This window comes from Salvia miltiorrhiza, chromosome 3, assembly GCF_028751815.1.
Source record: "Salvia miltiorrhiza cultivar Shanhuang (shh) chromosome 3, IMPLAD_Smil_shh, whole genome shotgun sequence".
Taxonomy (NCBI): domain Eukaryota; kingdom Viridiplantae; phylum Streptophyta; class Magnoliopsida; order Lamiales; family Lamiaceae; genus Salvia; species Salvia miltiorrhiza.
Genome location: NC_080389.1, coordinates 60,832,557 through 60,847,908, shown reverse-complemented (window position 1 = coordinate 60,847,908; position 15,352 = coordinate 60,832,557). Strand labels below are relative to the sequence as shown.

At 34.4% G+C, this 15,352-nt stretch overlaps 1 protein-coding gene across 1 annotated transcript; it reads right to left on the bottom strand.

Annotated features, from left to right (window-relative positions):
• Positions 1-1,344: 1,344 nt before the first annotated feature.
• Positions 1,345-8,385, bottom strand: LOC131015105 (copalyl diphosphate synthase 2, chloroplastic-like). The gene is made up of 15 exons (XM_057943356.1): positions 8,181-8,385; positions 7,944-8,033; positions 7,378-7,439; positions 6,984-7,278; positions 6,575-6,761; positions 5,790-6,004; positions 5,540-5,660; positions 5,020-5,132; positions 4,705-4,934; positions 3,585-3,700; positions 3,395-3,493; positions 2,634-2,885; positions 2,449-2,548; positions 1,792-1,989; positions 1,345-1,707 (listed from the first exon to the last, which is right to left on the bottom strand). Exons 1-15 carry the CDS (start codon positions 8,275-8,277, stop codon positions 1,486-1,488), a joined length of 2,397 nt encoding a protein of 798 aa, XP_057799339.1. The 5' UTR covers positions 8,278-8,385; the 3' UTR covers positions 1,345-1,485.
• Between the last annotated feature and the right edge of the window lie 6,967 nt (positions 8,386-15,352).

The following is a 15,352-nucleotide window of genomic DNA, read 5'->3' as shown; positions in this document are numbered from 1 at the left end:
TTGATTAATGGATATGTGAATATATATGCGACATGCCTATTGGAAGGCGGCTAAGGTTAGGATTTTTTTAGAACGCCCGTTATAACCCTAGTTGTTCCGATTTCGTAGGGAACTATCTTTTTTGACTCCCGTGTATGACTTCTTCACCAAGTATTTGCCACATCTAGGATTTTTCTTGGCGAACTCACGTATCTCCCACGTGAATTTGGCTGTGGGCCTTTTCTATACAATAAATCTATGCAGCCACATTGTGGCCATCCACACACTAATATAATAAGGACAATTTTGATTTATTTAATTTATTTTTTTAAATAAAAATAGGATTTAGTTATTTTATTATATTCTCTACATTGTACTTACTTTTTTAATTTTTTTTTGCATTTTTTATTTTTAATTTATTTTTTAATAAAAATAAAAAAGTTACCAAAAAATTGCAAAAAAATAACTATTGTGTAGAGAATATGATAAAATAACTAAATCTTATTTTTATTTTAAAAAATAAATTAAATAAATTAAATTATTTTCTACTTAAATAAATTGTGGGTGCCCACAATGTGGCTGTTTAGCATGTGAAGTATGGAATATTGGGATGTATCATTGGGTCAACCGTTGGTTTATATAAATATCGTTTATTGGGTTTATACAGATTTTACCAATTACATGGTCCAATTTATTATAACTTACTAAAAGATTAGTTTTCATTGCAGCAATTAAAAGATTGAGTCGCATTTATTTTAAAGTTAATTTCAAAGTTTGAAATTTATTTTAAAAATATTTTTTTTGTAGTCAATTATTTATGACCCGCATCCCAAATTCGGGCGTCAAAAATTAAAATCCAATTAGTACAAATGACCAAGTGGGGCTATATATATGGGCGGAAAAATTAATTCATTAGCCACAAGTTAAGGATGGTCCAATTTACTTAAAAAGTTGGTTTTAATTGCAGTAATTAAAACCTAACTTTTTAAGTAAAAAGTTAATTTCAATCTTTTAAATACTGCAATTAAAACTAACTTTTTGAGTAAAAAGTTAATTTCAAAGTTTGAAGTTAACTTTTAAATAAATTCGACTCAATCTTTTAATTACTGCAATTAAAAATAACTTTTTAAGTTATAATAAATTTATTTAAAAATTATCTATTTTATTTTCAATTATTTATGGCCCATATCCAAAATTCGGGCGCCAAAATTAATTATTAGCCACAAGGGCATTTTTCCCACTCCTTCTTCAACATTATTTTTTATTAACCAGTTTATTTATCATATAAAATAAATAAATATATATTTTAAAATGGTGATTGCTGAGAATATATAAATATAACTCTTTTAGGCAGCGGAAGTAAATTATTTGTATAATTAGTTCCACAATCGAAGACGTAAAACAATAGAAATAGTATAAAAAAAGTAACATCATTTTATTCTTAGATCATACATGTCTTCCTATTTGTGACATGCAATCGTCCTAATTTGTTGGAGCCGAAAATATTCATACGACCGGTTCAAAAAGTACTTTGAAAATATGAGCATCGGTGGTCTCATCATCGTGGTAGGCGCTGTAGTAGAAAGTCTTGACAACTGATAAAAACGTGTGTTTAATGTTCCTGTCGACGCCGCCGCCGCCATTCTCTTCAAGCGCTAACTTCACCAACGCCTGCATATCCTGTTCCAGCTCCTTATCCTTTATGCTCCCATCCACAACTTCCAACGCCTGCATCTTCACCTAAGAATAATTAAATTGCGACACAGATATTCTTTTTGTAAGGGAAATACAGAAATGATGATATTATCTAACCTTATTATCCTTAATTTGGCTGAGCCGCTTGCAGATTTTGTTAGTGAGGGTGGAGAGAGTCGTGTATTCATGGTGCAACAATACGTCTTCGTTGAAGGCGATGAGACCAGCGCAGATGTTGAGCGTGTTTGCTAGGAGCTCCGCGTCTTCCCCGCTGTTGGCCTCCCCTTGCCGCAGTTTCATGAACCATTGGCTCCACTGCACATCAATTCCACACACACACAAAACTCAGTATTTTCCATTAAATCTGCGTTTACTTTGATGGATAATTTATCTATGGAAAAAGATGGATAATAAAAGTTTATGCCTTTAAATGTCTCTTTTCTTTTCTCACATTATCACACCAAAAATGGAGGGATAATATTATCCATCTTTAAAGTGAAAATAAGGAAAGAAAAATGGTGAACTTCTCTTTTGTATAAAATGTGAGAAAAAAAAATAGACATTTAAAGGCATAAATTTTGTCTTATCCATCATTTTTCATGGATAAATTTATCCATTAAACGCAGCCTAAATTGCCTAAATTTTTATGTGCATGATGTTTGAAGCATCAACATTGATTGTCAATCCCCAATTATGTTGATTCATCCGTAATTAGAATATATTACTCCTTAATTAGGGTTTATTGATGAATTTTATTAGGATGGTGGAACTCACAGCATTTTTCAATTGATGGCGAGTGTATCTGTTGAAACCGTCTAGAAGTTGCTGGAAGGTTGTCAGCAGAGTCGGAGCAAGTGCATGATCTTTCATAGCACTTTGTAGAAAAAGAATAAGTTTGAGTTTTGAGCATTAGGATTAGGATTTCATGGGAAAATGAATTTTTTGAATGCTAAATCTACCTAATTATTTCATCGATGCCATCGAAATTATGTCCGAGCTGTGTGACAAGTGCAATCCTTTGATCCAAAGATAGTGTAGTCTCATTGCTAACAAATGATGCGATCATCTTAGAAACAAGCTGGGTTTTGGCCCACACAAGCCTCTCTTGTGTTCTCTCCGGTTCGAATACGGTTGCTGCGGCCAAAAAGTAAGCACGGAGTAGATCTTTTTTGCTTATCCCGAATTCACCAACACTGCTTCTGTGATACCATCTGCACAGGAAATTTATCGCACAAGTATAAAATTGAATGTAAGATATTATTCAATCAAACAGATCGGAGTCAGAGGATTTTTTAGGACCAGTGTATTTAGGTTGATTTGGAAATTATGATAATAACTTTCGGACTTGTAGAAATAGGACACTAATTAATAAGTGTTGCACCCGCAGAACATTTCTCGGCCAATTATCGAATTTTCGGACATTCCCGCATGAACCAAGCACATGACATCTTTTCTGGAGCCGTAAAAATGACGTGCTTGCCACATAATCAACCCCTCCGTGCGGGTTGTCTGTCATGTGCTTGGTTCGCTGCAAAAAAGTCCCAAAATTCAATAATTGGCCCATAAATGTCCTGCGGGTACAACGCTTATTAATTAGTGTCTTATTTTTACAAGTCTAAAAGTTATTGTCCTAATTTCCAAATCAACCTAAGTTATTGTTCTAAAAAACCCTCTGACTCAACCGATCGAGACAAGATTGTGTATAGAAATTGGGACACACTCTTGCATGTAAATCCATTCGAACTGATGCTGTGCTTGGCATCTGTTGAAGTCCAATACGGCGAGCTCTTTGTATGTGTCGTTGCTGATTTCTGGCATCCTGTATTTATAAGTTAGAGATAAAGTTGTGAGTATGTACCAAAAAGAATTGAAAATATACTATATCTTTTGTGATGATGAATTTTGTTAACCTGTAGAAAACCTTGCCAATCCATACGTCGTCAGAGCCAGCATAATATCGTAGATAATATGCAGCCTCAACTCGGGGTAGAGTGGCGTACCATGGCATCTTCAACCCGAGCTTTATCTATTAGGGCATGCATGCATAAAGAGTTATAGATTCGAAAACAAACAATCAATATACTCATTCTAAAATTTCAACTTCACTCTCAAATGTTTTTCAAATAAATACCAAATCTTTCTACTTTTTATAATTGGGTTAATTATAGTTTATAGCCTGAACTTTCAACAAATTTCAGTTTAACTTTAATTTAATTTTTGTATAGCCTGAACTTTGAGAAATTATTTAATTATAGTCCACAATTGCACAAAAATTATGTTAGTAGTCCATTCTTATCATAATTACAGCTCTAATGATGATCAGTTGCCACGAAACTAGAATCTAATGTATTCTACACTAAAAGAGGTTTTCAACAATAGGTAGCACATTGTCATCGGATGACCGGTGTAGTCGAAATCGCACAATAAAAAATTAGTAAAATGAGGTCAACTTTCAAACGCGATTCTGACTTCATCGGTGGTCCGATGACGATGGGCTACCTATTGTTGAAAATCTCTTTTCGTGTAGAATATATTAAACTCTAATTTCGTGAAAATCAGTCATTGTTTCATATGTAATTTCGACAAAGAAGAGCTAATGTCATAGTTTTATATGATTATGGCTATAATTAAATAATTTCTCAAAGTTCAGGCTATACAAAAAATAAATTAAAGTTGAGGCTATAAACTGAAATTTGTTGAAAGTTCAAGTTATAAACTATAATTAATCCTTTTATAATTGGGGCTTCCCCAAATTTCTCATTGATCGGAAAAATGACGTGAACGCCAACGCGGGCCGAAAAGATTATGTGGACCAAATGAGCACAAAACTAGGGAAGCCTCAATTGCAAAAGTTTGAAAGTGGAGTCGAAATTAGAAAATGAATATTTGTTCATGATTTAATTTTCAATTATTATGCATATATATAATACTCCCTCCGTTCCATTTGTATTGGCCCCTTCAGTGAGAGTAAAGAGGCCAATACAAATGGGACGGAGAGAGTATTAAGTAGGAATGTTATAGTATAATAACCTCATCGATTAAGTGATGAGATATCACCCATTTTTCTTGAAGCTGATTGTTGGCTATCTTTTCTTGCAAAAAGTTGAAGGCAAATTTGGTGGCTTCTTCGAGAATTTCTTCTCCTGGAAACCGCAGCTGAGCAGCTCTGTAGAGATTGTATATTGGAGATGCAGACTCGATCATCTGACCACCGTAGCAAGAAAATTTACCATCTTGCTGCTTGAAATGTTCGAGTGCATCTAATCAAGTCAAACTATATTAATTGCCATTTTGTTTCCAAATATTTGAATTATTCTTATGAAAAATTTAATAAAATATTTATACTTGGGTCGACGTTGTATCCATGCATTTTTAGAAGCCTAATCCCCATAGACGTGTCATCAATGTCGCAAAATTGCGAATCTCGCCCACTGAAAACGCCGTTCTCGGTCCAAACGCTGTGGTCCAAAAATTAATTAACACTAATTAATTATGTTTATGAATCACGCTACTTAATTAATTATGTGAGTAATTAATTAAAGGCTACATTAATTAAATTAGTGCTGTCTGTCTGTCGTAAAAATAAAGTAAAAAAAAATGCAAAAAAAAAATAAATAATAATAAGTACAATGTAGAGAATATAATAATATAACTAAATCCTATTTTTATTTTAAAAAATAAATTAAATAAATCAATATTTTCTTTATTATACTAGCTAGTGTGTGGGTGGCCACAATAGTGGCTGCATAGATTTATTGTTTATATATTGACAATTAAATTAAATAAGTAAAATTTAAAGACTGCACCACGGTGAACTCTACCGTAAGACCAACACACGAATACTCTCGTAAATAATTATTCCCACCTGTTGACGTGGTCTAGGAAATACTTAATTTCCTGTTGAAAGAAACGGGAAATTCCGAGGCGTTGTAGTCTGTCGACTGCCCAAAGCCTTGCGAAGACATCGACTGGATAGGTATGTGGCACTACTTACACATATATATATATATATATATAGTAGTCAGTAGTTAGCTAGTTAATTGTAGTGTCACAAATTTATTAATTGAAAACGGCGTTCATGAATTGATTAATTGTTGAACAATTAATGAAATTACCTCCGCCGTTGCAATTCTTGACGGCGTTGTCGATGAATTTCAAGCATTTTGCATCTTTGGTCTGCATGAAGGCGTGCGCCGTCGACGACGGCGAAGTGAGGAAGGAGCCATCGCCTGATTGCAGTTGCAGTATCCTTTCCCACTCCAAATCTCCCAGCCCTTCCAAACTGAATAGTAAAGTCGTCGGCGTTTGGTAAATCATCTCCTTCGGTATCCTGTCACGAAATATAGTAGTAGATTTTTTTTTTTAAAATAATGGACTTGGATAGTTGGATTATTATGAAATATATTTTTTTTACGTATTTTATGTTTATAATTATTTTGTGTTTTCATAATAAAAAAATTATGGATCTGTCCCTAACTAGCACAAAAATTTATGTGAAATCGCCTACCCCTCCTCCATGCACCATTTGAATTATTTATTTCTATTTGTCCTGTTCAAAGCCAAATTGACCATATTTGATAATTCAATAGCACATGTAATTTATTGATATTTATTGCATATATGCCACTGAATAATGACCTTCTTTCCTATTTTGTCTGTCTCCATTAATAATGCCTCTTTCATAAAAGAAAACTACTCTCTCTCACAAAAAGTTGTGGGCCTCAACAATATCTATCATTTTTATTCTTTAATCACTCTTCTTCTTAATTACGGTGTCTAAAAGTAGGGAGACATACTTAGTGGGACAGAGGGAGTATAAATTTTGAAATTTAACTCGTGAAATGATGAGACAGTCTCACACAATAATTTTCGGCCATTTTCATAAGAGATTAATAATTACTTTTTCAATCTTCCTTCTTTTGTGATAGCAATCTCGTTGATGAGAGGATGATCATAGGGCAGGCCTTGGATGCCCAAGTCTTTGGCTCTTTGAACAAGCGCAGGAACCACGATTTCGAACCCCGATGTCATGTGCTCAAGATTTCCATCTTTGAGTTTATGCACATTCTCATTCACGTATGCCACTCCTAATTAATTGACAAAATAATATTCAATTTAATGCATATTCAATATTTTTGCTAGGAAACTCTACCTTTCAACAATGGTGGTTCCTAATATGGTTTCCAACAATGACAGTTCTCAAATTATTCAAAAGTTCGAGATCTTTTGCAAGAAAACAAAAATTCGTGACATTTTATGAAAAACGATGAAAGTTCGAAAGATATATAACCCTTAAATATATATCAAACCTTTTTGGATCATGTGAGCGTGAACGTTCCATGATTTCAAGGCAATGACACACGCTAATGTATTTACAATCCGATCGTAAATGCAGAAGAATTCATCCCCCCACGAGCCATCCGCCATTTGGTGCTGCGCTATCCACTCGAGGCACGACGGAAACTGTGGGGCGTTGCGCCCTTTCACGTCCTTGATTAGGGCTGCTATCGACGTGTCGTAGGGGGACACGCTTATTCGCCCGTCCCCCGATGTCATCAGCAAATTTTTAACGTACTCGATTGAGTCCTCGATCTTTTTGTTGATCTTGAGAAAAAAAAAAAAACCAATCAAGTTGGTATCAGATTGTCTGATGGTTCAAAATTATTAGTGACAAAAAAAAATTAATTAAACATTTACTATTACCTCATTGGGAGTTCGAAGAGGAGTGTCTTTTTCACTCACTTGTACCCCATCCAGACTTGCTACTGCAATAACCAAGAATCGTGGACGATGAGTTCGAGGACTTCAAGGTTTCATAAGAAAAATAAGGTCATTGGTGCATAAATCCACCAACTTTAGATTTTTTTTGGTTTTTAACACAAAATTTGAAAAGTATCAAAAGATACACCAATTAATTGATTATAGCAATTTAACACGAATTCGATTTTCACCCAAATTGAAACTAATGAGGCACGTCGGAATACCAATGTGAACAAATTGGATGTTCACAAAAGCGACATCATGGCCATGTCATTTCAATGTTGTCGTTTTTTTTTTAAATAAATATTTCTCTATTCAAGTTTGACATAAAAGACATGACCGTTGTTTAAAAAATTATGGTATGATAATGTCTCATGATTATGTTCAATTTGAATCGATATTTATTTTTTAAAGAAACGGCAACATTGAGATGATCAGTCCACGATGTCGTTTCCGATTTGTCCACATCGGCATTCCAACATACCACATTGATATCAATACGTACGTACCTCGACATTCGGTTACTTTCGACAGGTGCTTGCGTTGAATTTGGAAAGTCAAGGGCGAGGGTTTGGTGCTACTATTCAGCCATGCATAGACTACACATACGATATTAAACATGGTATGAGCAAACGGAATTATACGAAATATTTCACGAAGAACTTTTATTTTCTTTCACGAATAAGAGGTAATTAAGTAACTAATATCAACTTGGTTTGAGAGCAATCGAAATTATATTTCGTTACCGGCGAAAAATTCCGACAGGTGAACCTCTGCCGGTAGCTGTAACCTGCGGCGGGTAGCCGGTGCTCTGCTCAAATTTAGACTGAACAAAGAGGTCATTTTCTTAATTTTTCAATTTTCCCCGAGTTTTGGAGGGAAATTGAAATAATTAATCTGGAAGGAAAATTTTAGTGTTTCCAGCAGTCAAAGGGAATCAATATATATAGATTAAGAGAGCCAGGAACTAGTTTTAGGGTTTATGAAACATAGAGAAATTTTGTGAGTTTTTAATATGATTTAGGGTGGTATACTCTTTAAAACTCCTTGCCTAACAGGTCATTAATTAAGATAGGTGTAACGATCGGCTGCCAATTAACCACCCTACTAGCTATATACAGTTTTTTTTATATTTTTATATATTTTTAAACTAGCTAATTATGGTACGTACACGACCATCGAGATCAACAAAAATGGGTTCTTTTTTTTAATTAACTTCACAAGAAAAGGAGATTCATACGTGTTGATAAATTACTAGCACATTAGCACGGCGGTACATTAAAAATGTTGGATTTCAATTATATATATATATACTATATAGAAAGGGTGGATTATGTAGATCTCCTTCTCTTAGTTATTGTATATATCTAAATTTAAATTACACATTGTTGATACATAAAATCGTGATATTCAATAAAGAAAACAAACGCGGATCGGAGTAATATTTTGTCCCTTAAAAATATGATGATTTAAGGTTTTATATATATATATATATATACCTATTATAAAAGAGCCTTGTTTTACAAAATTTGGTTTGCCTATTATGTCCCTATTTAAAAATCTATTTTGAGGGCAATGATGTAATATCATATTATTATTATTATTATTATTATTATTATTATTATTATTATTATTATTATTATTATTATTATTATTATTATTATTATACAAGAGTCCTACACTAATCATAATTCTAAATAAGTTCAAATTCTTCAAAATTACTACACCTTTCTTCTTTCATCCCTCTTTCGTTTTCCTTTTCATCATAAATAAGTTAGTGAAATTTTACTCTTTTAAACTCTTTTCGCATAAACAAGTTTGTATGCTAATTTTGAATTATTATTAATTTGAGCATATTTATGCAAGTTTTGTGAGTATTATTTTTCTTCTTGATTCTAAAGTAGTACGTACTCTCAATTCTTGGTATCAAGCTCACCTTTAGCTAAACAAATTTCTTTAATAATATCAAATATATATATATATATATATATATATATATATATATATAGGGTGTGGTTCTAGAGAGAACTATATTATTTGTGAGAACGGGAGAACCATCAAATCTAATGCATCCTGTCACGACCGGCCCTAATTAAGGATAATTAAGCCGGGAGAAACCGTGACTAATGGAGGGAGATTAGGAGCGGGGTAGAAAGGGGGATAATCAAACAAGGAAGGATCGCATTTCATCATTTTTTTATAAAAGGGATATTTATAATATAACGGAGGTTTAGTCGTATAGACTCAAATAACTAGTAAGTTCGGATAACTCCGACTTAGCCAAAATAACATAAAACTTCTGAGTACGCAGCGGAATAAGGTTCTGATTACATGTATGAAGACATGTATCCCTAGAGTTCATTAATACATAATAAGACAAAAGAGTCCCGTTCGTCACTTCATCACCATCGGCAGCTAGATCAACCTGCACATTTAGAAATATATGCAGGGCTGAGTACAAAAGTACTCAGTGGGCACGTATGCCTAAGTATAAAAATACATGCTTCAAAACTGTAAATTGTCATGCCATCATAAACAGTACAGCAAGAGAGTTTTTCGCTAAAAGGCCCAAGCTTACTAAATTCATTTGTGATTCTTAAAGTTCGACTGCAGTCTAAGTTCTCTTGTAATCTATCATATCTGGAACTGTGTGCCGGAGAGGTGGCCACCTCTCACGGTCACTTGACCGGCCAACCCGCTAGATGACTCACGGTCACTGGTGTACACTAGCCCTGGCAGGATAACTATCAACTGCTCAAGACCCGAATTCGATTACATGATAAAAGCCACATCAGATAGATATCATACTGAAATTGAAACATTTTATGGCAAGACAATATTTGAAATAACTTCAATTAATTTAGTCATGAAATAACTTGCTTGAACGTAACATTTAAACTCATTTGATATATATGAAAGTAATGCCCACCTGATAGCAAAGCTTTGCTACAAATTAGTGACTCCTTGATGAGCTCTTATTCTTGCGCTCGACCTTTATCCGAGAAAATATCGTAAGACTTTAAATCGAGGGAAAATTCTCAATTAAATGAGAATGCATAATTTAACTATGCATGAATCTCGTATGCATGAACTATTATTCTGAGATAATAATCAGGGAATTTCTATTGTTAATCCAGGCTATCGGATTTAAACAAAAGCTAAGTCTCGTCTCATGAAACCGGATAATTAACTAAAATTAATCTATTCTCTTCAGGATGTTATAATCCACTGATTAAATAAATCTTACTCGAGGTAATCGATAGAAAAGGAATAAATAAATACTTCGACTTATTTGCTTTATAACCTCATAATCTCAATCGTGCTTAATAAATGGGAGAAAGTACTGTAGTAAGTTTAAATAATTAAAAGGCTCAACATAAAGCAGCCTAATAATTAATTAAGTAAAAGTGGGCTTGAAAAATTAATATGAGAGGCCTAATTGAAATAATTCATCGGCTCAAGTAATTAAATAAATCTTGGCCCAATAATTTGATTAGCTGGGCTCAATTAATAAATCAAACGAGGCCCAACGAAGATAATATAACAGCCCGATTAAAATAAAATAGATGGGCTTCAATTTAAATAAATTCGGCCCAATGAATTAAACTAAAGCCCAATTAAAATAAAATGCAGTTGGGCTTTCATTAGTAAACTCGGCCCAAAGAGAAACAATAAAGGCCCACATGAAAATAAATAGGAGGCCCAAAGAAAATAAACAGGAGGCCCAAATTTAATTATATAGGAGCCCAAAATCAAATAAATGGTGAAGCCCAAAATCAAATAAATGGTGAAGCCCAAAATAAATAAAATAGGGCCCAACCCATGTATATCACTCGGCTCTCTCCCTCTCAGCATAATTCTCGTCTCTCTCTCTCGGTCACACTCACACGCACCCACACAAAAGTAGATTCTCTCTTCCTCTCAATTCTCGTCTCTCTCTTCTTTTCCTCAACAATAATTCGACTCTCTTTCTTCAATGAGGGCTCGCCGCCGCTGTTCCGAAATCCGGCGAGGTCGACAGCCGCGCCAAGGTCCGACGCCTCCTCGCCTCTCTTCTCTCTCTCGTTCTCAGCCCACCAAATCCGGCTCCGGCGCCTTCTCGTCGCCGGCACGAGCCCCTGCTCTCCCAAATCGGAAATCACCGCCGCCGCCCCTGACACGCCTGGAAGCTCTATCGCCGGACGTCGCCGCTGCTGAGGTAACGCCGCCGCCCGGAGTTGCAGCTACTTTGCCCGGAATCGAGGTCGCTGGTCTGATCTCTAGCAGCCCGCCTCGCTCCTCGTCTCTTCCACGAAGGAAAAGCAAAGCCCCAATTCTCCCTTGAAGTTTCAAACGGGGTTTCTCCCCCAAAATCAGATCGGCCTTCCCTTTCAACTCCGGTCGGCTTCTCCTTCCCCGGCCGTTCAGCTTCCGCCAGCTCCATCCGGCGTTGGCTGTCTCCGTGTCTAACCCCGGCGTCGTCCCCTCTCGGTTCAGCCACGCTGCTGCTGGTCCAGAATCGGCGAGGGTCGTTGGGAGTCGTCGTGCCCTTGGCTCTTCCCTGCACCTCTGCCTTGGCAACGAGGCGACAACCACCGTCTCTCGGCCATCCATACTTCCTCATGGTTCACCCATCGGTTCTTGGCTCAACGCTCATACAAAAACTGAGTTCTCCCAGCTCGGCCCCACACTGAGGTACTAAACGCAGTTAAGCAAGATAGGATTTTTGGTGCTTTTCAATTATCAATGCACGTAACTCAATTCATTGTGAAACTATGGTGTTCTGTACTAGTCTTTGTTTCACTAGTTCTTGCGTGAAGTCTATATCCATTTACTAAAACATGTTTTGATGCTATGAAGTATAGATTTGAATAATTGAGATAGTATAATACCTTGGGAATGACTGTTGGTTGGCTGATTGCCGTTGAGTTTAACGAACTGGAATGATTGAACTGAACTCCTCGCAGAGAATGTATGAAGGCCCCTGCTGTCCTGAACTTTCTAAGTGTGGAATGGAAACAAAATGGAGATTAATAGCTGATGAAGTCTGGAACAAAATGAAGGTGTTCGGGTGTGAAATGCACACTTGTTTAGTCAAAATGTGCAAACTGGCTGGAGTCAAAAAGATACAAATAGGCGGTGGAGCATGCTAAGGAATAGGGGAGGGTTGAAAAGAAAGGAAAAATGTAGCTGCAGTAGATGTTCCTTGCAGCACACACGTTTTATCCTTCTCATTCTTTTCTTTCTTTTCCTTTTTCTTTAAGTGCTAGATAGTGAATAGTAGTGTAGAAATGATTGTTGATGGTATTTGTTGGAGAGCATGCGTGTAGTATGCAATAGAGTAGGAAAAAGGACTATGATTGTAAGTGTTTGAAAGTCTTGAGGTGACAAATAGAATCCCATAGTAGTTTTTGTATCAATTGAGGATCTGTAAATCTAATTTTTTTTTTTCGGATTCTACTTATCTTTATAAAGCCTCTGCGAATTAAAATATCTAATTTAACTCGCTCTATTAGTCGGGATTAAATCCACGACTGAGTAAAGTAATAGATAGAAATAATATTTCGATTACAAATAAAATAATAACTCGACTTCGCTAAGTCAATTATCATTCTGAAATAAATCATTGACTACTCAATAATTCAATCGTGGTCATCTCAGGTAATGGCATCTAATTCAGAACTCTGAGCTGAATTAACTGAATATTAATCACTGGATTAAATCAACTAAAAGATGTAAAAATAAATATTGCATTTGTTGCTCTTAATCATAAAATAAAATAGCGGGATACTACACATCCACTATAAAAATTAATGCATTCGCTGTTAAAATTAATGCACTAAAAAAATAAAAATAAAAAATGCTCCCTTCAGGATTCGAACCCAGGATCTGCATTCATCCAACAAGATGATGCATCCACCGTAGATCTTGATGATCGAATGGCTGAAAATGGTTCTCCGGTCTTCTTTTATTTATGGTTCTTTCTTGAACCTCTCCCTATATATATATATATAATGCCAAAAGAGGAATTAGTTTTAAAAATGATAATAAGATTAACTATTATAATGCAGTAGAATTAAAACGTGAATTTTATTTTTCTACAAAGAGGTTAATTTAGGCTTAGCCAAACTATCTGGCTATGCATGAGTTGGATTTTTTTTCTTAATTTTTTTAATATTATACGTGATATTTCAGCCGCATAGATATATCCACATACAAAAAACACTTTCACAAATGAAAAAGAAAAGTTCTAACTTAAAATAGTTAGTAATACAATATTTTTAGAATAATAGTATTTATTTATAGATATACAATAAATAATATTTTATTATATTTAAATCTATTGTTTATACTCGTAGGTTCTATGCTACATAAATTAAAAAAGGTATGTCTAATTACACTTATTGCGGTGCTGCAAAATTTCAATGCGAAGCTCCTACTTTTTATTGTGACAATGAAAAAGTTATACTTTCATTTTCTAAAATTTTTGAAGAATTATATGAATTGTTTACACCTTAATCACAAGAAGCTATGGATTTTCTAAGAAATATCTGCTCATACAATTGTATATTCCATTTGGTAAGAAGTTAGATAAAAAAAGTTTGCATTTGCAAGACGGGGAATTTACTATTTTTTAGCACAAAAAACGGTTTATCATGATTTTTCGGGATTGATCCCATAAAATTCAACTCGTGGCATATTTCAATTATGTTTATGAAACATGAAGCGAGGTAGAGAACACAATGAACCTGAATAACAGTTAAGAAGGTCACAAAATTTTTGGAGGTCAATCCATATGTAATTTTTTTTTAAGATTGAAAGCTTATTCTTCTATATATGGAAAGTTCAAAAAGCATCATATAACAATCTAGAAATTGTAATAGATAGAAAAAAGGGAGGTTTGTCAATGGATAGCGTTGAACTTCATATTTTCAAAAATGTGAACTTAGATCAACGAGTATATAATTCTCCACATGCAAATCAAGTTGCTACTATAAGGGTCGAAGGTAATAATGACTACATACCATTTGAGCGAGGCATCATGATTTATTCTGGTGATAGACATAGAATAAAGCATTGCTATAGATGTTATGATCCTATATATGCAGTATCCACTCTTTTTTTTTAAGAGGCGAAATAGGTTGACATCAAAACATCAAAAATATTGCCACAACATCTTTAGTTTATAACAAAAATCTTGATACTACTTCATCACTATAAACAAGTATGATTGCAAAGATATCATCTCCAGAGAAGAATCAGGTATGTATGATTGTTCAGCTTTATATATTATTCTCATGTTAAAGTTATTTTCAATTGCTAGCGCTTATTTAAGTATTAAGTTATGAAAATTATTATATAGATTTATTATAAAATAAAACTTAGCATTGATGTTAATAGTTGAAACATAATTAAACTTAATCGACACGGGTTTTAAGAAAAATTAGTTATTTATTTAATGAGTAAAGAAAGGGCCACATAAATTAAAGCAAGTGGAGAGAGTTAGTGAGAGAAAATGCCCCAAAAAAAAAAAAAAATAATGGATAAATGAATGACAAAAAAAGGTTACGACATATTTTTATGGACGGGCGAAAATGGTAAATTATGACCTCATTTCTAGCTTAAAATAGATATTGGAGTATTAATTTTTAATAATATAAATGTTTATGTGTTTATTTATTTAAGTAGGGGTGGATCTAGGGGGCTGAAGCCCCCTCCCAATTTTTGAGATTTTAAATATGTATATATATTTTTTAAATAAAATTTTTATTAAAGAGGAAAAGTGAAAAAAAAAAAAAAAACGGCAGAACCAAAACCCTTGAGAGCACAGGGGGAGCAAACTAAGGGCCGAGCCTCATTAAAACCTCAGCAAGAGGAAAAAGAGTACTCGTTAAAGAAATGGTGCCTGAGAAGCTGAGTTGGAAATTTTCAGAAGCTC